Genomic DNA, 24,644 nt, shown 5'->3' with positions numbered 1-24,644 from the left:
GACATAATTGTGAAATTAAAGACACCCCAAACTTGAGTGCGTTGATCGCAAAGTTTGAGAACAAGGAGTCTACTTCACAGATTAATATGTATTGTCTGATATCAGTTTTATGATAATACAGGGAATCATACCATTGTTTTTGTTTTATTGGATTCCGATTTGAAATTATACAGGAGGGAATTTATGTGAGAGTCTTCTTAACAATCTAATATTGTCTGATATCAGTTTTTTTATACTTAAGATTTGGATGTCAAACAAGGTTATGTACGTCGACTAACGCAAAACTCATCGTCAGACCACTAACAGCGCCAACCGTTAACCACAAATTCACTACAATCCAAATTCAGCACTTAATTCAACAAATAAATGGCATTAGTATCAAACCACTCATTTAACGCTTAACCTCAGACACTAGACGTTCAACACGTACAAAAAGTTCTTGTCGAAACAATTTCCAGACACAAAGCAAATCCCTTTTTATTGATGACACATGTATTGTATACTCAAATGGTGCGATTAGTGCGACGTTCTCATTGTCTAGCGCAATTCACAGAGCTGTTTCAATAAACATTTAAATTGGACCCGACGCAACAAAGCCGTGTTTGTTGGAGCAAATTAGCTATGAACCTACAATGAAGGCATAGCCTTGCGTTATTATGGTAATACCTTCGTGGCTTGTGTGGAATTGCTGTATGAATCTTATGTATTGGTAGGTCAAGTGTACTCTGAAGGAAACTGAGATCCAAAATACATACGTATATTATTATTTTCAATATACTCGTGATTGTTAATAAACAATACGAATATTACACAAACATATCGGGTTGCAACTGAATATGAAACTAATAAATTGGTATCATAAATTGCATGTCACATTCGTTGGTAATGTAATACCTATACGCTTTCAGCTTCGATGGAGTACTACATTTATATTATTGATAACAGTCATAAATATTAACAATTTACAATTTGAATGTATATAAAAAAAATATTATATGACTGTCTAAAAGTTTATGTATGTCGTAAAGAATATCAGACGAACATCGATATATTTATGACAAGTTCACTATTCTATCCACGTTTAACCTCAATACTACTAACAATAAAATGACATAGCGAGTATTTCAATTGGTTTCCAAGTGTTTCCTTCGGCCGTACAGCAATAAACGTAGCACATTCTATTACCTTTGCAATACGAAGCTGCGGCGAACGTGTGTGGTACAAGACAGTTTCATGTAAGATATTGCAAGCTTTGATTTCGTGATGAAAGTGACCGAATTGAATTTGCTCAAACAAGATAGTATGTTGTCAGGTCAGAGGTGATTTTCTGACACCGAAATTGCTTTTACGTACCTACCTAGGTAAATGGGCAGTTAGACTATCTGACATCATGAAAAAAACATTCGTTTTCTGAACATGAAGACGATACCATTGTATCGATAGTAGTGTATTATTAAAATGTAGCTCTAAATTAAAGTAAATCTCTATCAGGAGACTAAAATAATTATTCGAAAACTTAATGTTATAAAACCTTAATAACCATATCCGTCCTTCTAGTTATAGCCACGATTTCTAGCAAAACACCTTTTTCCAAGGTGACTAGTAATTATTCCAAGCTTTATACCACATTACCTTCTCATCTTTATTACGTTCCATTGGACTTCCGTTACAGTCATAGTCATAAAGAATAGATATAAAAGCGCTGCGTCGTGCGCCGAATTCAATGGGACACTGCGAGGATAAAATCATTTTATGTGAACCTAAATTATTACGGCACCGATTTATGATGACATGTCGATGACGTAAAATCTGGTGAGGTGCTCCGAAAATGTTCATTACCTTTGAGTAGCTGTACAAAATGTATGAGGTCTAAGTAATGGAGCCATAAAACGGCGGCACCTGTTCCGTAACTGAAGTCATACATGATTTTTTCAGTCGGAGAAACTAAAGGTTTATTGCTTAGCTGCTATCTGTAAAGTGTTCACAAAGTTTTGATACAATAGCATCAAGATCCGCTCATTCTTTATAATTACATGACACTTTTGTGAGATAATATAATATATTCAACCTTTCTGGTTGGCCGTTGCATTATATCATATAGAAAATAGAAAATCAATGATATCTAAGGTAGGTATACAAAGACACCTATGATTGCTCTATAAAACTTAAATATTTCCTGTACATTTTTGTTGATATTTTTTAATTACACTGCTGTAACTATTTCTTGTTCATTGCAGTGGAGGTCACCGGCTACAGCGCAGACAACTGTTCGGTGTCGTACACGTCATTCAACAACGAGACGCTCGTGGGTTCCGTGATCCGCTCCGCCAGCGTCCTGGTGCTGCCCGAAGGTCTCCATAGGACTGACACTCAAAGTGCTTACTTCTGCGCTAATGGTACGTAATCCTTGAATAACCTAAAAACATTACCTGACTTTAGTATTGTAATTCAACACAATAGTCCCTGATTTCAGTACGGTAATTCAAAAATTTCCATATGACAGTCAGTGTTGATGCCTACTCCAAATTACATCGGTTTATACAGCAATATTACTACAAAGGAAACACCTCAATCCATTATCTAAAACCAGACACTAAACTAAATGTCATAATAAACGTTGCACCTACCATCAATACAAAGCACTATTGCCAATAAAATCCAGATGTTGCTTTAACTTGTATCTGAAGGTAACTCATAAAATAAATTGATTCCTCTTACGTTTGAATGAGTCCTCACTGGAATCAACAAGTGCTATTCTTTAAGGTCCACTCTAGTTTGTAATATTGCGATAACAAGTTGCTTCTTTTTAAACTTTCTTGTTGAGTAGACTATTGGCAGTAATGCAAAGATTTATTCTTATTAAAAGTTTTTTATTATACAACTGGTACGATACTTATTTAAAAAAAACTTTTGATCGGACATTTCAAGAATTATAACATTAAAATAGTACTTGAAGTTCTATTCACGAGTTTTTTTCTCAATTTACAGAACATTTAGCAGTATCATCACGAGGGTCTTGGGAATGGCAGTGGGTTGCCGCACCAAGGAACAGAGCTGGCTTAGTCTTGGAGTTACGAGCACAAGGAGCTGCCCACGTTGCTCTATCAGCTATAAGAGAACCGTCTGATGATATGTATCGAGTCGTGTTCGAGAGGACTAGAGTTTGGATAGCTAAAGGAAAACACGGTATGCATATTTTAATTTTTCCTTGGATTATTCCTGTTATTTTCCGTTACCTTCAAGGTTCCTCAAACGTAGAAAATAAAAGTAAATTACCTATTCAAGATAAGTGACGTTGTTTTGAGATGATTCTATGCAAGACATTGATATATTATGTATTAGCAAACAAATAATAAATCATATATTTTTTCCAGGCTACGACGTACACCTAGCAAGCGCAGAGCAAACGGAAAGCGATGAAGAATGTAGTGGCGAAGCGTCTTGGTGCGACTGGTGGGTGTGGTGGGAAGGAGGCAGACTGTCTGTCGGCCGAGGAGCCGCACCATCCGAGAGAAGGCTTCTTGTCTGGCCGTTGGCTCCGGACATGAGGATTAAATACGTTGGCTTTAGCGCGCTCTGGGGAGACAAAGCTGATTTCAGGTTAGCAAAAAATACAAAATTTAGTAAAGCCATTTAATAAATTTCCCAAAATGGGGGCACGGCAGTAAAAATCGGGCGTATTATCTTTTTTGCGACCAGCGTTTGACCCTCCATAATTTTGTTGTGTGTCTTTATTTTTATTAATTTACGTTAAAATGGCTATTTCAGAATTTGGAACTTCAACGAAGAAGCAGGTTTCTCTCAAGTATTGGAACTGGGTCTTCCGCGAGGCGTGGTGCCTGGTTCAGCAAGCGGCACTTTACTCGTATCTGGTGGTCTACACCTACCACTGTACAGTCTTCAGACGGACTCCACGGATCAATGGGCTGAAGTTTGGAGAGATTCCCAACTTTCAGCTGCTTCAGCGAGTTTAGCACCGTTATTAGCTTTGGAACATATTCCACATTTAGTCGATGACAATGAACGAGAGAGGATATTGAGAAAACTACCTGAACAGGTAATTAGTAACTACTTGCAGTGAGTATATTCAAAATAATAAAAATTGTAGGATCAATTTAACATTATTTATTTTTGCAGGTCCAAGTTCTATTATCGTTCCGAAAAAGCGACAATTCCTTCAGCGACCATCCAGGAATGAGCAGTCATCTCTCAACCATCAAAATATTAGAAATTCTAACAAAAATCCAGTCCTACTATCCGGTAGATCCGGATTTGCTACAAAATATAAAGAAATGGATACAAACTCGTCAAAATGCCGACGGTTCTTTTACACCTTTAGCCGCAGACAAGGAAGTTGATTATTATCCCGTAGATATGCAAAAATCTAACGGCACTTTGAAAGAGGTTGATGTAAATGAATATTATTATTACGATAAAGACGGCAACATGACGCAAGAAGAAATAGACGCGGAGAGAAGAGTTGAAGTAACCGCTGAAACTTTGGTTGCTTTGCTCGAAGTCGGTGTTGAGAATCAGGTACAGTAAAATTGTAAATGAAGAACTTTAAAAAAGCATTAAGGTCTTAATAAATATGAAAAATGTGTGAGTTGGCTAATTCGTTTGGTTTTTATTTCAGATGGATGCTGATGTTGCAAAGAAATCGCAAAAATATTTGGAACAAAATCTTTACAATCTGACTTCACCGGCAGCTCTTGCTGCTACTGTACTTGCATTAGTGTTGGCAAGGTAATGTGCCTTGTTAAAATTATTTTTATGCCAGATTTCTAAATATATTTTTAATATTGTGTTTTTGTTGGCGACGCTATATTTTACTTTATTGTCCTCATAGGAGTCCAATAGTGCCAGAGGCGTTGGTGATTTTGAGAAACGCTTCCACAACTGAGGAAGGCGAGTTTGGTTGGCCCGCGCCCAGGAAAGATGCTGCTGATTGGCTATTGGAAGAAACCTCGAGAAATATCAAGACCACATCATATGGTAATATATTAAATCATTCCGTTCAATGCATCTGTACTTATTTATATGTTTATGGATCAACATTTTCCAACCCTGCCACACCCTGTGATTGCTCCGAGTCTCGTGGAATTCAATCGTAGTTGATTTAATATTACAGAAAGCTAGCGGCTCATCATAAAAGATCTCTCTAACGTGAATAATCAAGACAAATCAAGAGCAAGTCAGATGTACTGATATACATAAGTTGGCTTACGACTTTTCAGCTAACTCTACCTTATATTGTATTCGTACAGAAGCAGTAACGATGGAGCAGTACGTGGCGGGCGTGCGCGTGCTGCTGGCGGCGTGCGCGCGCGGCGCGCTGGCGGAGGGCGAGGCGGCGGCGCGCTTCCTGTACTACCGCGCCTCCACGCTGCAGCGACACCCCAGCCTCGCCTACAGCGCCACCAAGGCCGCCGCGCAGTACGCTGCACTCGCTCACGACAGGTAATATTATATATTTTTTAATACATAAAAACAGGAATTTTTACCGCATATAACATTTTAGTTATGTAAGGATTTTGTCGTAGGTATAACATACCTACTTCGTACATTATGATCTTCTTGACTTCCGTCGGTATTTTTAAGTTAGACACTCACTAAAAATGTTTATTTACTTCGTAGCTTATTCTTGAAGTTTCTAAAACCAGTTACTATTGCAATCTTAATACTGTTGAAAATTTAGTAAACAATACTGTAGTAATTTATGTCAAATATTTTACTTGCTGACTATTAAAAGGAACATGAATAAACGTTTGTATTCATCTTATTACAGACACCGAGCACTAACTGTGTCCCTGGCAACTGCGGGCATGGAACTGACTGATACATTGGAACTTCGCGCTAAAACTCCACCCAGACCATTACAGCTGCCTGGCTTACCAACTAAAGTCTTTGTCTACGCTACTGGTGCGGGATGTGCTACAGTACAGGTAAATGTACTAATAGAAACTTTTTACATGCTCTTTATCTTAATTTCCATCTCAATTTCATACCCGTGTCATCAATGCACAAACAACGCACAAACAACGTGTCATCAAGTTAACATTTTTGAACAAAATAGTCATTCATGTCTGGCCTTCTTTCTTTCAGGGAACAATAACCTACTCTACATATACGCCAAAGCCAGAAAACGCGTTGCTGAACATCCAAGCTGCCATTATTGAAGAGATTCGTCCCGAAAGAAGTAGCATAGAAGACTTGCAAGGCAACCTACCTACGTTGATCATAAAGACCTGCTTCAAGTTAGTAATATATTTCAACTCTAGAGACTTCGTCTTAGTAAATGATGCTATTATTATTACGTTCAGTTCTCTAATTATATTTTTTCATTTATTCTACTTTGCAGGTGGAAGGGTAAGGAACGGTCCGGCATTCTACGTCTAGAATCTTCTCTGTTTTCTGGATATGAACTGCATTCTGTCAACCCGGTGGTGCTCGATGGGGCTACGTTTGCTGACTTACACTACGGCTCTAGAGGAGAATCAGTGTGGTTCGTGTTTGCAAATGTAAGTACCTTTTTTACGTCATGCTTCGGACTTGATTCTTTATTTTTATTCGAATATTTAAATTTCTAACCCGTGCATTTTTCCATTACAGATCAGTTCAACGTGTCCTGTCTGTGTCACATACGAGGTTCGCTCCAAGTTCGTCATAACAAGTCTGCGACCTGCATTTGCCAAGATTTATCCATCAACTCGCCCAGACCTGGCCGTAGAAACATTCTTCCACGCAAGACCTGGAAGTCCACTACTGCGAGGAATAACTGACGATGACTTCATCACGTGGTTCGATAAAACTGAACTCGCTAGCCTCAAAACTAGTACGAGCATTGATAACATCTGTGAATGTGGAAGGATTTGTAGCAGGGACTATGAATTTAGAAAGAACTATGAAGAACATAATGAGGAGACCACGGAACATGTTGAAACTACCACAGTGACCGAGAGTACTACAGTTACGGAGACCACTACAGTAACAAGTACCGAATCTACAACAATTGAGGATACCACTACTACGGAACCATCTACATCCACAACCAGTACAACTGAAACAGTAACTACACAAGATCCTACCACGACGACTACTGAACCAAACTTGCCTGATAATACAACTATTGCCAAAACAGAAAACATTGACGATCCCATTATAATTCCAACCGTAACGTATGTTAACAAAACTGAGAGCTCAATAGTCAGTAATAATATCGCTCCTTTAGTGCCCAAAATAAATGGTGAGTTGATAGTACAAAAATCTATACTGCCAAAAATACTGCCGAAGAAAGATGATATTAAGAAAAAGCCCTTACCGAGAAGGAAAGGTACTCTAAAAGCTACTTACGGAGATAAACATGAAAAATTCTTTATGAAAGTTAAAGAAATAGAAAACACCTCACCAGTGACTACCGAGAAAAATAACGTGGTTCTAAACAAGACTACAGAAACTACGTTTTCAATTGAAGAAATAGCAAAATCAAAACACAAAGTTGTCTTGGAGAAACCAGAAACTGCGCACATTGTACTTCCAGTCACCTCTACAAGTACAGAAACACACACTGAGGCAGTCAATACGGAAACCAATGAAGAAACAAATGTTGTTAAAGTAAGCACAGAAAGAAATGCGGTAAAAGAAAACAATGAATCTTTAACACGTACTGTGACGTCAGAAGCTACTACGGCTCATACAGAGATCACTTCAGTTAAAACACCAATACCTGAAGTCTTGCCTCACCCCGAAGTAGTACCACATACAATAACAGCCATCACCAATAACAACATCAAAACAATACATTACAGGACAAAGAAACCTAAAGCGATCACACAAATAAAGAAGCCTTTGATAACCGCAATTCATAATAACGCTACAAAGCACAATAAAAGCGATGTCATTGACTCCGACATTATTAATAAGACTAAAAAGAAAACAGTACCACAAAAATACAATGTTAAAACATTGAAATCTATAAACAAAGAGATACACAAGATACCGCCGACACCAATTTCTGAAACATCAAAAACACTGTCGGAGAATATCAAATCTGACATCGCCCCGGAAAACAAGGGCGGTTTCGAGATCTTAGACAAAAACAATCTATGGGAACTACTCAAAGAGGGTTCCGATAATGATCCTTCGAAAATGGAGGAGAAACTACATGTTCATAATAGACTAAACCTTTTAGGACATAACATGTCTAATGTAGATGATAACCGATCTTTATAAACTTTATTGTTATGTAATGTATAAGATACAAAGACTTCAGTATAAATATTTTTGTAACACACAGTCTGCCACTTGAAACCAGTTCTAGATTAAAGATGACAATGTCAGAGAGTACGCGATGGTAGCAACATAATTTTGGATTTTACGAGGCTAATTTCATCTAACTGTAGAATTAAATCATGTCCGAATAATAAAAGCTTCAAAATAACCGTATTTACAAGCTATAACACTTTTTGAAACATTGTAAAGAGGTTTACACCCCAAGTCCCTAACCCAATATATAAAAGTCTCGAAACTTTCAAGTCTTGTCAAATAGAAAAACATATAAAGCGCTTGTGTAATACGATGTAGAAAGAACGTACTCTCCAACATTAAAAATCTTTATCTGCACTCAAATTGTTGATATCTCGAAGGCGATTCCTAAAGCACATTTTATTGTTGATTGTTAGAATGTATTGCACTCATCTGAATGATTTGTGTGGATGGTCGTGTGAGCTGTAAATATTAAATGTAAGCTAAAATTATTGATAAAAGTCAAGCGCTGTGACCTATTACTTCTATTTGTACGTGTGTCGCCTTTGCTCAAAAGCAAAGATTTAATTTCTCCAATAGATAGAGCCGATATTATAGCCGTCTTAGGCTTGGTAGTGTCAAATGAAAATATGTAATAGTAGATTAGAGTAAGTTGTACTGAGTCAATCTTGGTTAGTTAGAATTTCAGCTTCAGTCTAGATGCTATTATAAATTTAGGAGAGCTAGATATGCTGTTTTAGTGTAACTAGTGGGCTACCTGTTTGGTCGTTATTATCATTAATTACCAATTCGTTTTTCATATCCATCGTTAGAAAAACTATGGGTTTCTTTATTTCATCCTTCTTTAATAAGTATTTCTTCTTGTTTGTTCTTTTTATCTTCTATCTGTTTAACTCTTGCGTAATTATTATGAGATTCTACTCCTACAATTTTTACATTTTTGGTAAAACTTGTCGCTATTCCTAAGGTTGTAAAGGTAGCCCAATTTAGCAGGTAGCGGACTCCAAATTTATTTATTGTAAATAGAATCTCTAATGCCAAACTAATCATTTACCCCCTAGTATAAATAGTCCTAGAGTTTTAGGTATGTAATTGTAATGCTAAAGCCCCAGAATTTCCATCCGTCTTTCGTCTTCTGTATCTATTGTATGTAAAACGTAGTTCTAGTAGCTGTCTAGATGTTTTATGTTGTACTGTGGAGTAGTAAATCTATAACTTGGAAAATGTAGTTCTTTACGTTCTTTCGCTCAAAATACAATACAGTGCCATCTATTGTCAATAGTCGGTAGCAAACTGAATCACAATTCTTACAGTGCCGTTTAGTTACGGTAGCTCTTGTATAGATGTCGTTGAATACAACTATTAAAAACACCGAATTTCCGAACGAAATTTCGTTAATAAGCATAACATTGTAATAGTATTAACAACATTTAGTGTAAAAGGAAGTTATAGATTTACTAAATCCCATTTCTGTAGTGAGTACCTTAGATCTCGTTTTTGTATGACTGTATGCATGAACTGACCTTACCTGTTAATTATCTGATACTTACCTCCTACTCTTAACTATAACGTCAATATAAAGCTGACTGCCCCAACAAACATTAGATGCCTTAACATTACAACCTTTAGGTTTATTGAGTTCACAGCTCCTTCATAACTTAATCCTGTATAAACTAGACTCCTGTGCCCTCAGTAACTGTCTTGAACCCTCTAACCTCTTCCTAATTATCTTCTTTTGTAAATATTACACGTAAAGCTTTTTTATTGTACGTATATTTTAAGAAAATTATATTTAGGGCGATGCACCGAAACATCTCAAATGCGGCCCTGTTTCTTATTGTACCGGTATTACAATCAAATGTATAGTATTTAATAAACTAAGCACGATTTAAGTGTATAAATGTAAGGTTGTATGATAAATAGGTGCTTGCGCGGTGGATAAACGTCAATTTTTCGATATTATGTAAAAATGATCTCATTTCGATGGTGTAAGATTATAGTTTTAAATGTTTGTGCTTAAATATTAAGCTAGTCATTCATTAAGTAATACCTCGATGTACTGAAACGGATTAGTTCATAGGAACGATTAAATAATAACATAATACATTATTAAGTGTTTTTATTAACTTTGTTCCTTGCCTTTCCTGTAGTAGATATGTTATTTTTTTTAAACGTTAAGGCCATCAGAGTGGCCTTAATGAAAAGCAGGTTAAACGTAAACAAACTACATAATTATTTGTTTGAATATAACATGAACTGACATGAAGGATATGGAGAATTAAAATAATATTCTAAATAATTATGAAAGTCCTTATCTTTCCAATGCAAAATACTTTACAAGCATAACTAAGGTCAGCATCAAGCATATCAAACGAACTGGTCCAACATCACGTCTATTGGAAACACATACAAAATTTTGCCTATTTTTTTATTATCGTTGCCCATTTGTCCAAAATCAATTACTATGTATTCATTAGGTATGCCGTAGGTGTAGGTACAGACAACATTATTCAAAAAGGTACATAATAATTTATACAAATAACTGCTTATTTTCTGACTTCAAAATTATATTTTTATATTAACTCAAAAACGAGAAAAAGAATACCCAAGATCACGTTCTCTCACGTCTGTTCACGTTCTGGTTGAGCCAAAAAGTATTGTCCGAGTTTTTACGTTAAGAATTTCTCCTAGTTTGCCCGGAGTTACAAAGTTGAGATTGTGTAATTTTACAATCACAGTCCTCTTTTTTGTTGACCAATAGCAAGACATTGCATATTTAATTTTAATTGATTTTTTATACAAAAAATGTTACAATGTATAATTTATTATTTTTGAAGCTGACTAAATCTAGGTAGTACACGTGTAACTAACAACATGTAACTTTAATGTAATGAAGGTATTACAACTCTCCAACCACGCACATTTCCTGTATAAGCCATCATAATAATTGAGTCAAACATAGCTGTACTATTTCAATAGTAAACCTCACGTCGCACTGCATAGTAATACATTGTACGAGCTGTAATGTTCCCGGAAACTACATTTCCTCCTCGCCGTGATTAAACCCCGGCCATACATCTGATGTCGTGTATATTGTGATTGTGTTTGACTACCATGTTAATACATATGGGTAATCTGATTGTGTGTATAACTCTTAATTAGATGCGAAAATAAATCTGCCTAATTTTTTTTCCGTAAATAGTCATAAAAGTTCAGCTATTTACAAACGTTACTGTGGATTACTCGATTACAACATGATAATATATTTTTGAAGCTATACATTTTAAGACAAATTTTAATATTATGTCTAATTTCTCCAAGAGTTTTGTTCAAGTCCTATACTCTTCCTCAATACTACTACTACAGTCCCGAAATAAATATATGATATGCACATCATTAGTGTGTTATTATCATCCTATTAATATCATCACAAAACACACTAACTGCCAATAGAGTTTTTCAAGACAAACAGAGATGTTATTATTTGAGGTAAATACTTCCCTGATTAGCATTGAATGGTTAAAAGTCTCCTAAGTAAATAAATTCCCCAAAAGTGTCACCAACTAAATGCGAGATTGCACGTAGCCACTTCGTAGAGCGTTGCTACGGCGTAGCGCCCACGACGAACTACGCATTTCGGCTACGAATACTTGATCTACGCTTTTCCGCCGTCTCCAAATCGGCTTTACTATGCCCTCTTACAAGTCAATGCTTTGAGTATTCTCTGATAGTTACTGAAGCGCCGCTGCCACTTGAATAAAAGGGATTTTTTACTTTGATGTATCAGCTGACTGCTGTCTGTACAATCAAATTACTGTTTTCCGTTCCCTTACAATCTTTTTTTGTTGTTGCCAAATATTTAAAATTACGTAAACGATTATTTGATTCGTGAAGCGTATAGGCTTAACATTCCGTAGACTTTGAAAAACAACAGACTGTCGTATACACCACCGATAAAAATTCAAGTAGTGGTATTGGAAAAGTACAAAAGAAAGCACAACTCATAATTAGTTATTATTCTACTTCAAGAGAAAACAATATTGAACTTTTTCCTTTGTGCTATAAATGTTTCATTATAATAACTCATTGTTCTAGAATACAATTTAATTATCCAAGTACATATTGTCCTTGTTCATAGGAATTGCTAACAATAAAACAAACAATTTAATATTACGTTTTATCAATTGCTTTTATTCATAACATTACAATGATATTTGATCCGTAAAGGTACAATTTATTTGTTTCGAATTTCTATTACACAATGACTCTTAAGATATGGAGGAGTGAATTGAATTGTTTAAACATTTACATAGATAAGATAAAAATGTCAACCAAAATATTAAACACAAACAAAACAAATTAGTTATCATAATAAATTAGTTCAAAATAAATAAATAACAAAAGACAAATCGATCAATTATTGGTAAGTAATAATAAATAAATAAACAAATGCATAAATACAAAACGAATCAGTCAAAGACATAACGTAAACTTGGAAGTCTCTATGTTAAATATGGGTAAACGTACACGTTAAAGGATAAGTTTTATTCTGAATGTGGTACAATATTTTTTTTAAACTGTAACAGTAATCACGAACATTGATTTAAATGACTTGTTAATTAATATGGATCCCGTGACTGTTGCACACCTCATCTCCTTCTTGCGTATGACAGCCAGGCGGGTAAGTCCGGCTTCTGTAAAGAAATTCCAATTAGTAAGAGCACTTTTAACTTGCATCTAGGCTAATTAACTGATCGCTGCCTACTCAGGATGTTTACGTTTTAGATGAGCTAATCAGCCTTCACTAAAATTTCCGTAAAGTGAAACTCAAAGTAGCCATACACCTCAAATATATACCAAAACATATTTAAGTACTAGCAGTTTATAAGAAAAAGTAGGTAGTTACAGCTGGAAAAAGAACTTTGAGTAAATTAAGTGCGTTTACGAGAAATTAATACAAGTTAAAACTCAATTATTTATTTTACCCTACTTAGTATGTAATAAATAAAATAAACCTGCAGCCGGGTAGAATAAGATTTTTTGGAAATCGTTTTACTATTTTGCAAATTTTAAAATAATATTTATTTAATCTAACATATTTACACGATAACTTATTAAACCCTAATAATATAGGCACAAAACAATCCAGGTTTAACGACCAATACCGCAAAGCTTTATTGAAACTCAATATATTCAAACGCAGACATCCCCTACCATTATTTCACTGAATAACTCACTGCTGTGTGAATTATACAACTAACCGCAAAACCGTTATATTTATAAATTCTCTGTATTCAATTATTATCTCATTAGTGTATTGAAAATAAGTAAATGAAGTGAAATAATTTGTCAAATAATTGTTATTTTTTAAAATTTGATGGCATGCAAAGACGCCAGCCAGCACTTGGCCAGTGAGGCGGACTGAAGGCCCAATCCCTCTCTCGATTTGGGAGAAGACCCTAATCTAGCAGTGGTACATCAATAAGTTAAAAGTAAGACGTAACGTTTAATTATATTCGTATAAATTAATAATGTATTTCTAATTCGATTCCTAGAGATTTCGCAAAGCGTAGTATTCATTTTCAAACAAACTATACAAAAATGAAACGTCCTACAGGAAGATAAAACGATTTAAAAGTCGCATTCTAGTTTCAATAGTAGCGCAGGCAATAATCTAATATAACGATGTGGATAAATCCTGATATATGAAAGCTGCATTGAGATGCAAAGATGCAATACAGACGTTTATTCCTCATATTGTGGCATTTCATCGCATAACCGATCAGATAAATCCTGCATAAAACTATTACTCTCAAGCCTTTCAAGAGGGATTCAGAGAATACAACTTTATATTGAAATTTTCTTTGATATTCATTTTTCTTCCTATTAAGAGTATACCTTTGATACTTAGCGTATGAAAGTTATTACCTGCTTTCAATAAATTAAAGGAAAATTATATTAGTATTGAAAGGTCGCTTAGCGAGAACTGCTTTTATTAGTGTTTGTAAAGATTTTAATATAAAATGCTTCGAGTATTTGCTTTAGTTTGAAAGGGTATTTTCAAGCTTTTATTGATTAGAATATTTTGTAATAAAGACGGTAATCCATTTTGCTTATGAACACATTGGACAGAGTAAATAACTAGTTTTATTTTAAAGGAAAATTTACATACAAACACCGAATAATCCCAAAAGCTTCAGCTAACAGAATCAAGCTTCCTTTTTGCTAGTAACAGTGTTACAACAAAATCTTATTACGTTGATAAATATTTAATTTTATAATCTTTACTCGGCACACAGGGTTGTTTATTCAGGCTCTTTTATTAATTTAAGAAAGCAACGCCAAAGGTAAAAAGATCAAAACAAACCAAACGACATTTAACTAGTAAGGCTTAATTAATAAATTTAGCGATAAACAAGCGTTTTAATTTAATTTCAAAGGACACTCGTAGGGTTTTAAGTAGAGGGATATTGGTAGCTGTTTGTCGTGCTCAAGTAAATTTTAGGCTATCACTCCGACGGCCTCTGATAAGATGAATAAATTAAATTATTCGCTAAAATGATTCAGCGCAGAGACTAGTGTTTGAATACTAAATTAACAACTAATTAGTACTGAAAATTATTTGGACGTTGGAAGTTTGACGCAGTGTTTCTAAAATTAAATTATTATTGAGAAATATCGCTGAATCGCATGACAGATGAAACCGCACATTTGATAATAATAATAATATATTATTATTAGACATGTGACATCCGTTTATTTAACACAATTATATTTTGTTTCTAACTGAAAATACATATTTTCATATTGGTACTATATTGAATGAATTTATTCCATCAATATTTAAGACATTATTCTTTCAATCAAAGCGTAATCCACATGAAAAATTGTAACGTTTCAAACAATAAATTTATAAAACAATTAAAATTTATTACTCGATTGAAAGGCACCATTTGTTTCGTTAATCATTTTGTTTGACGGCAACATAATCCTAGGAAAGCTTAAAGTATTTCACGATAAGTTTTGCAAATATTAATTTTATTTTTGGTTATTTCTGCTTCAAATTAATAGTTTACCAATTGTGCTTCAGTATTTATTAAATTCTAAAACTAACTAGTCCAACTACTTATTTATCTGTGTGTTGTGTATAAAATTATTATCGTTCTTAGTTAAAATAGAATAAATAAATGGGTGTTTCTTAGATAGGCAGGTAAAGTCTCTGTTTTTATCGTCACTTGCCAAGTGAGATATAAAGCAAAATGTCTATAGTAATATTAAACATAAGAAAGAGTTAAAACTCCTTTAGTAGCTATTTAATATTAGCAATGAATTAAATCTTAGTAAACACGCCGTATGCATACCGTGCAACTAAATATCAACCAGTAAATGCAAACTCATCGAGAAACGCTAACTCAAGTAAGTAAATTCAACTGCTGGATGCCACACTTTGATAAACGTGTAAGCAAACTCTTAATATACTTGGTGTAACTTAGAATTTCTGTCATATTCAACAAGCATGTGTTTAGTTTCCTTACGTGGGAAGGAATTAATTGCAGTTTATCTCGTATTCGCAACCCTAAGGCAATGTTCTATCTTCTAATGTCTTGCATTACTACCTCTAATAATAATTTACCTAGGCACACATCAACGTAAAAGATAAATTGAGATCTAGATCTATTCCATGATTATTTGATTTCATGAAAGGGGAATTTAGATCATATTGCATTGTAGTTTAGCGTACTCAAGATCCCTGTGATTTTGATTCAGGTATTTATACTAATGAAAATATGGTAAAAATTTCAAGTTCACCGATTTATGACTAAAATGGGCTTTAAATTTTATAATTGCATGGTTTAGGTAAGGTGTTTAGCTTTCCATCAAGAATTAAAACTGACGAAACTAATGGAATGTAAATATTTTTTAGAATAATTCAAGTCATCAAACCCTAAAATATTGCGAAAGAATAGTAGAAATATTATTTCCACAAACCTCAAGGTCCTTGGCCCAGTTCGTGTAGGCATCAGAGCGCTTGCCAAACCTGCGAACAATAAAAAACAACATTTCAACATTACAAAAATACCAATACAAAACAAAGATCCAGAAATTGAGGCGGGATACCGTCACTCTGCTTTGATGTATAAAAGTGCATTAATCGCCATAATTTTCCTCATCATAATAACATTGTCGTTCCCTACTATGTTACTTAACATTGTCATATTTTTACGAGTCCGACATGTTAGTCCGCAAAAATCGTGAACATTTCGCACACTCATATTAGCCTACTGCATAAAGTTTACAGCTGACTATAAAAGTAAACCTTGGCGTATGCTGAAACGGCGACAAAATGTATAAACCAACCATATTTTGTGAAACCTAGCATTTTGTAGTAGTTTTCAAAAACTACCATACCTACTTTCCATTTTATTATAATGCAACGGGTCTTTAAAGCGATTAAAATTTATCCGCCTAAGGAGTCGGCACATGATCACGATTAATGTAACTCGATCGCAACGTCGGGTTAACAAATAAAGCGTTTAAGACTCGTTTCATTCATATATAATGTCGTCCTAGCCGATATACAGCTACGGCGGTCAGTTTCATTGAAACTGGCCATCTATGCAGGACTTTGTTTATAGTGTCCAAGTGTGTGCACAATACACAGGTACACTCTCTATTCCATCACTCTCATAGCCCGGTGGGACGGATAACCGACACGACCAGTGAGAGGTCAGGCGCAGGATCGACGGCTTTACGTGCTCTCCGAGGCACGGAGGTCTTCGACCTCAACTTCCCAACTCCGGGCAATCTCTATGAAATTCTTAACAGAAAATCTTAGAAAAGACTGTTTGGCCCGACCCAGGATTCGAACCCGAGACCTCTCGCACGGCAGCCGCATACACTACCGACCGCGCCACAGAGGCAGTCGGTAGAATTTCATTCATATATTATGTGTACAAGTCGCAAGAGTTTAAAATCGTATGTGCAATAGACTAAATAATAAAACTATATTTTGCAAAAGCAACAGTAAACAACAACTGCAGGTTTCAGTTGTTTCATTATTTATTCGTATCTTACTTTGTGTATTCCTAATTTAATTAGAATACAAAATGCTTTGTAATACAAAATTTAACATTATAAATGCAAAAACAATTTTTACTTTGTGGTAGTTAAATGCAAATTTATGAGTTATTCCGTTCGGATCCCCAATACTGATACCCTAGTATTTTAAAATTATTTTCTATTCCGGTCTGATCCCCCGTATATAAACATTATAATAAATTTAAATATTTCATTCCGATCGGATACCCTGACTGTTTATATACGGGGGATCAGACCGGAATAGAAAATAATTTTAAAATACTAGGGTATCAGTATTGGGGATCCGAACGGAATAACTCAAATTTATGTGTAGGTACTTAAGGTTTAACTTTTATAACACATGCTCAATAACTATCCGAAATAGAATTTTTAAAATGATCAGATGGGCCAATACATTTTACAGTTCCAGTCGTTACAGAATCTAATCTTACAATTCCTACAAAAATTGGGTACCCTAATAAGGTGCCTAGAGCTCTAACAACGTAACAACATATAGTTACAGTTTGCTCCAGGCAATAATAATACTCGTCCTTGAAGAGTCACACATGTCGTTCAATCTCCTAACATCCTTTGATAGATGATTAGTTTCTAAGTAACTCTTAACCCTTAACAATATCTATCTACTTGTATTCTATGCTCATTGCTCAAGATATATATTTTCTTTAGTATGAAATGATTTTTGACTGCTTCTGTGGCGCGGTCGGTAGTGTATCGGACTGAGTATCATGATGCACGCGCTCGATTCCCGGGTTGGCCAAAGTACTATTGGGCTGTTCAAATTTAAGTTTTGGTAACGTGGCCAGTAAGTAAGTATGGATACGCTTGCCTCCTATAGAATTAGATTAATGTTGTCTGTCACTAACACTGCCTGTATCTTCGGGAATAACAGGCGCGATTTTATGTACTTATGTAAATATTATGTTTCGAACTCCAGAAATGTATCAGTATTTTATAACATTGTAATAATAAAATTAACACACACGCATTCATTTTAGCTGAAGATACATTTGATGTGAAACAAGGAAAAGATTTTCATTTTCCCTTTCAGCGGCGGGAAAATACGTAAAGTTACATTATTTGAACCAGACCTTTTATTTTTATGAGTGAGTTTTTTTTATTTTTAACGCCATGTCGGCTTTTTGACTAAAAAGTACGGCACTGACACTGTTAAAAGATTTATAACTGTATAAAACGTTGTTCTATTTTTATTTCACTTTTTTGCAAGATAATTAAAAAGAAAGACACGAAAAAACGGGCTATTTCTAAGCAAAAGGTTTCAAAGAAAGTTCAACATATTATTTTAAACGATGTAGTGAACATTTTATTTTTGCAATACATTGCATTCAACTTTAATTTCCGCTCGCAAAAACTCTTTTTAATCCGCAGACAGTTTATGACAATACATGTTTCATATTTCAATATTTAATTTTGTAAAACATCCCGTGAGTTAGTGTCTAGTGTAAAGTCGTTTAGCGAGTACCACTTAGCGTATTACGTTTATGCACATCGAGTCGTATTTTAAACAACGTATAACACTATTTCCTTATTTCGCAAGAGTTGTGATCACTGTACTTTAAAATAACGCAGTTTTTATATATTTTCACTTAAGTTTATATTGAACTATGTAATAACGCGATAGTGTGTTTTTAGTCTTCATCGTTGTGATCAATAACCATAATTTATTTTATTAGACTAGGTATCATCAAATTATAAAACACTATAGACTTTCTAATCATAACTAAGGTTTGAGCACCAATTCAAATATCATGATTCCTTTATTATTTTTAGTTTTATTTGTAATCCAATTTAATATTTTTTTGCAAAAAATAAAAAGCATTTTATTAAAATGTTCTTAACGCATCTTGTAGCTGTTTAGGAATCGTCAGCAATTCTTTTGTGAAACTGTCTACAAATTACGATATCTTTCAATTACAAACGATAGTGTCAAATAGATGCCTAAATATTTTAGCAAAATTATTGAACAATATTAAATTTCGATTTTGAAAGATATCAGTTTGAAGGGGTTGTTAGAGATTTACTACATAAATCAATAAATGACTAATCGATGTTCTTACGTGTAAAAATTCGTTTTCCATAGTAAAGTTACTTTCGTAAAATGTCACGAGTTTCTCGTTTAATATTCGTACAAAGCAATAAAAAAACAATAACAAAATTACTGATTGTAATCATTATACAAAAGTCGGTAAAGAAAGCTTAAATATTCATAACATTGACTTTGTAATATTATTATTGACGTAATCCTAAATTACTGTTTTATTTTCGCCGACACAAAGTCCACTGTCCAATTACATTCGCAATTACAAACCTAAAGAAGTATTATCTTCGGGACACGTTATCAATATTCATATCATTTATTGGTCAAAGGCCGTTTTTTGTATTGCTTTCCTTGTCAGTACTAACAATCAAGGGGATAAGGCATGCAGGAAACACATCGAAAACGAAACGTGCGCGGAATTATCGATGATGGGAAGGATACATCGATTATCGTACCTTGGTCGGGTGTGGTAGGAGTAAATGCTGTCTAATTTCTGCAGCACAAGCAGCCGCACAGCGCGATTTAACAAGTCTGGATCGACGCGGTCTTCATCCGCAACGTCGCGGCGGTCGATCCTGCCAATATATCGATATCGATATAACAATCGTGCTCACAACACTACTCAACACGGCCAAGATACGATCGAATTTGTTCCGTATCGAATTGGCGAATACTAAATCTGAATTTACATTTTATTTTTAATATTGAACAGTTGAGAATTAAAATCGGAATAAAAAAATATCAGTATTATTATCGCGGTACAAAATGAACTGACTTTAATCTTTAGACAAATAAGTAGTTTCTAACTATTTTCAAAGAACACCAGGCTTCTATTTCTATTTTTTCAAGCAAATTTGACTTTGCCGTCATCCAGAGCTCATACAAGTAAGCCCATAAAACACCGCTATGCTTATGAGAATCTTCAATAAACTCATGTCTGAAGTTCTTTATAGTTTTACACATAAACTGAGGTTACTTTTATTCGGGTTGTGGATTGTTTGGGTTACGACAAAGAACGACACATGAATAATACATGAACACTCTATGATATTAAGATGTAGCGACGTATGGGACATCATTCAATTTGTTCGTAGAATGTGTGGGCTTGTCTTCAAACAAGGATTTCCTTTGTTCACAGTGCATTTGGTTTGAGATGTGAAGAGATTCTTGGAATGCTGTTAAAGATGAAATGTTTCCTGTTGTTATTGGAAATTTAATCCTATAGCTATAGAAAGTTTTTGTTAAGATTTACCACCACTCAATATTGACAGTCATTGACTAAGATATAGATGAAAACATAGAAACTCGTGTATTTGGAATGTATGACAAAACTTTGGCTTTAATACCAAGTTAAAGTAAATAAATAATTTAATACCAAGTTATTATACAAAAACAGACAAGAACATAATACTGAGTATCAACTGCGGTCTGTAGTTGAATAGTCAGGCTAGTTTAAGAGAACCCACTCTTCTAGACTTTACTAAAAAACAATAAATATAAAACTGTCAAAACTTCACGCATAGCAAAGCATGCAATGCAATAGTGAATAAAATAATTAAAAGACGGCCTGTCAATAGTACGTTGCCATGATAGTTGCTTCACAAGATTGACTTGACTGTACCCAACATTCCTGTAACCACCTTACCCCGTGTTGTGGGTTCGATTTCCCCGTAAACAACAATCTGTATGATGAGCATGAGCTGAGAACAAATTCCCACTTAAGGATATAAATTTATCTGTATACTTAAGTATTTCAAAATATTACGAGTGCAGTTTTCAGTTGTCTATTTTTTTATATGTTGGAAGGTTCAAGTAAGTAGATGCATGTTACGCAGTTAGTAACAGCGAATACTCACCTTCACTCTACTGAGGTATAATTTCGCCAATGTAACAGTTGACTACTAGTCAAATAAAGTTAAAAGCATTCAGTTTGACGAGTGAATATGTAATTGACATGAATATTAATGAAGAGTAACGTCTTAGGTAACTTACTAACGTTAATTTGGCTTTACTTTTACTATATCTTTGCTTATCTTGTCGTAAGTTCAATGTCGGTATTTGATAGTACCTACCTGTATTTTTGTAGTGGAAAAAAGTGGGATAAATTCATATATCTGTCTCTGTTTTGCTCTTATTAAATTTCAAAAAAATGTAGTTAACTAGCTTCTGCAAATTAACTGTTTATTTTCCTTCTTATTTTGGATAAGTTGACGTTAAGTCGATAAAAGAATTACTTGGCATATTAAATGACTCTGAAGAAACAGTTACTAATTATAATAAAGTAGGTAAACTAGTCCAACAATCAATTAGTATATTATACTCAAAACATAACAAGATAAAATTAACATCAGATAAACCGTTATCAACGTGTCACCGAGCTTTAGAACAAATACTCAACCGCATCGATATCGATAACGTAACGATAACTCGATAATCGTTAACAGTCGAACACATCGATTAATTAGCGTGACACTCGAATCGTTCATTACATGGTGCAACCAACCGTTAATGTATACAAAGGTTTTAACGTTAGTTTATCGTAATCCGTTACCACTCGACTTGTGTATCGTTAGAGGGAAATGATCGTTTATTTTAGAATTAAACTGTAACTGTTTGTATGCCAATAATTCCTCTTACTCCCGTAGGAGTGCACGTCTAAGCAACCAACTCGTTTAATTAGTTAGTAATGCTCCTGTGCCACCTGTATCTGAACACATATTAACATTTAAATTGTTATAAAAATGATCAGGGCAAAAAAAGTATTTTCTTTTGGATTCGGTATTTTAAAGGATTCAAAATATAATCACTAAGTTTGTTCTCATTTAGAATGCCTTGCGTAAATTTTCCAAAAGACTCACAGAGCGAAGAATTGGAAGGTGAATCAGGTAGACTAACGACCACCTTACGGAATAATAGAGAGAGCTTTACCGCTAACTATAATATCAATGCAATGAAACTGGAACATGATTCTGTTGTGCTATCAGAATCTGTCACTTGAGGAACTGATTTGATATTACCGTTTAGTCTATTGACTTCCAAATGAAAGGTCATGGGGTCACGTCATAGGAAATAATTACTGAATACATTTGAGATAATATTAGCGACCCGCTGGTCTATTTGCATAGTATAATAATTCGTCATCTTAACAAGTGATATTGTTAAACCACAACTATAGATCGAATATAAACTATCACTGTATAGTACAGTACAGTTACTTGCAAAGTAAAAAAACTATTCATTTTTAAGCAAAGTTACCGTAGTAAAGTAGTTGAACAATATGTCTGCATAAAGTTTTCAGAGACACCAAATAATTAATAACCTACTTATAAATCTGTATTTCTATAGAATTCCTTATTCTGTGAACAATATTGTAATCTTTAAAAGCTAAGCGAAATGCCCTTAACGCTTAAGACATTTTCACTACTCCAACATCAAACATTTTACTTAACCCGATTAATTTCTAGTCCTTGTAACATATAAAGGTAGTTTCCTAGAATTTCTTACATAATTCAACCAATTCTACGAACTAAAAGATTATTTTGTTATAATTCGTATCACACGTCCCATACGTGACGAGGCGCATGTTGTTAGCAAAGGACAGGGGACTGTTATCATTACCTTGAATAATACTTACAATTTTAGATTATCGGATATTTGCATTTGATTTTGTTGCGCTGAAAATTAAAGTAGTTGCTTGTTCTATGGCTTGCACAAATATTATGAGGAAATTGCCATTGCCATGATTAATGATAACTGACAAAATAAGATTTTAAAATATGTTATAAATGTCTAGTCTTATTTTAATGCTTCTCTAATAGCATATCACTAGTTTTGCCTTGTTTGGAATTAAATAGTGATGTGTCACAACACATCCATTGCCTTAAAACAACCTTTAAGTGAAGTTAAGAAGTGTCGAACATAATATATAACTGCCACCCACGGTAGGGAAAAGGGCACCCATTCATAAAGCAATTAATCTAATATTTCTAGGAAAGTTAAATATATGTCCGAAATTAATTTAAATCCGATTAATAATTTACCCTCCCACACGATTCACAAACGAAGATTTTCATCGATACATCAAAATCTGTTCTAATTAGAATGTTTCGAGAAAGTTGTTCTCATCGTAAACGATTACGACAATTAATTAACAGGAATTAAACGTGAAAATTCGGAGTTATTTCTACTGAAACAAATATTTAAATATAAACAGAGGCAAAAAAAAATACTGTTCATTTTTTGGGCTTTTTTCTAATCACCTCTATAATAACAACGAATTCGAAATAACAACTCTCTCAATTCTAAACTAATTTTCAACAAAGCATGTCTAAGCCCATGAGTTTTAAACACAGCTATTAACGCGTTCACACTATTAATTACCAAATCACACTAGCAAAATCATCATAAACTTTTTAACTGTGCAATCACTAAATTGGACAGTAGGCAAAAGCAAACTACCAAACATCCTTTTTGACACGCAAGTAAGTGATTAACTCAGTTTACAGTACCTTTAAATCGGCCCTTTGTGACCAATTTTATAGACTATTTCAGTACGTGTTTTAATTCGGGTGAAAGTTGATCAAATTCCGCATACTTGTGGATAGATGGCATTATGACAGCAAGCGACGGCTGATTACTTAAGTTGGACGGCTTCCGTGTAATCCTTAAGATGGATCTCGAATCGGTGGAATGGAATAGACTTTATTCTATTCGTGTATCTATTTGATAACATATTTCGAAATATGATGAGGTATTTCGATATGGATTTATTAAAGGTCAGTAAATTTATCTAAGTTTATGAAAACCACACAGAGAAGCCATATAATTAATCATCGCTTTACGTAACATAAGCTCTAACTAATTATAAAAAATAACCAACCTTTATCGTAGCCACCTGCGGGCCTTATTAATATCGTCGGTAAAAAACTAGTGAAAGACTGCTCTAAAAAACTATCAAAACTGTTGCTAACCTTGTTTCATAAAATCCTTTTCTAAAAACTAAAATGTGTGTTCAAGTTACTTCCCGTATTCTTTTATATAATAAACATGCAACGCGAACGTTAAAAGTTATGAATCTTCTCTAAAGTTCTCCATTAGATTCAGAAAGATAACCTCTCGAGCGCCCCAACGTCAAAATTCAAATATACCGTTAAGCGTCCGGGCCAAAAATGGCGCGCGAAATTGAATTGGCGGTTGGCGTTTAAGCGCCGATTCCGTCATATTT

At 34.3% G+C, this 24,644-nt stretch overlaps 2 protein-coding genes across 2 annotated transcripts in view; one reads left to right on the top strand and one right to left on the bottom strand.

The window, feature by feature from the left end:
* The window catches only part of LOC142976588 (C3 and PZP-like alpha-2-macroglobulin domain-containing protein 8), a 210,880-nt gene extending 200,506 nt beyond the window's left edge, over window positions 1-10,374 (top strand). The window contains exons 15-26 of the mRNA XM_076120021.1: window positions 2,238-2,396; window positions 2,989-3,186; window positions 3,375-3,600; window positions 3,769-4,057; window positions 4,138-4,536; window positions 4,637-4,746; window positions 4,850-4,995; window positions 5,268-5,460; window positions 5,789-5,945; window positions 6,106-6,257; window positions 6,362-6,521; window positions 6,613-10,374. Coding sequence (XP_075976136.1) covers window positions 2,238-2,396; window positions 2,989-3,186; window positions 3,375-3,600; window positions 3,769-4,057; window positions 4,138-4,536; window positions 4,637-4,746; window positions 4,850-4,995; window positions 5,268-5,460; window positions 5,789-5,945; window positions 6,106-6,257; window positions 6,362-6,521; window positions 6,613-8,232 — 3,809 coding nt within the window. The 3' untranslated portion in view covers window positions 8,233-10,374. The remainder of the gene's footprint in view (window positions 1-2,237; window positions 2,397-2,988; window positions 3,187-3,374; window positions 3,601-3,768; window positions 4,058-4,137; window positions 4,537-4,636; window positions 4,747-4,849; window positions 4,996-5,267; window positions 5,461-5,788; window positions 5,946-6,105; window positions 6,258-6,361; window positions 6,522-6,612) is intronic.
* A 2,054-nt stretch (window positions 10,375-12,428) lies between these two features.
* The window catches only part of LOC142976474 (uncharacterized), a 38,378-nt gene continuing 26,162 nt past the window's right edge, over window positions 12,429-24,644 (bottom strand). The window contains exons 3-5 of the mRNA XM_076119862.1: window positions 19,876-19,995; window positions 16,255-16,303; window positions 12,429-12,959 (exon numbers count right to left, since the gene is read on the bottom strand). Coding sequence (XP_075975977.1) covers window positions 12,915-12,959; window positions 16,255-16,303; window positions 19,876-19,995 — 214 coding nt within the window. The 3' untranslated portion in view covers window positions 12,429-12,914. The remainder of the gene's footprint in view (window positions 12,960-16,254; window positions 16,304-19,875; window positions 19,996-24,644) is intronic.

The sequence above is a fragment of the Anticarsia gemmatalis genome, chromosome 11, assembly GCF_050436995.1.
Source record: "Anticarsia gemmatalis isolate Benzon Research Colony breed Stoneville strain chromosome 11, ilAntGemm2 primary, whole genome shotgun sequence".
Lineage (NCBI taxonomy): Eukaryota > Metazoa > Arthropoda > Insecta > Lepidoptera > Erebidae > Anticarsia > Anticarsia gemmatalis.
Note: the sequence above shows the minus strand (reverse complement) of the source record. Positions and strands in the feature narration are given on the sequence as shown.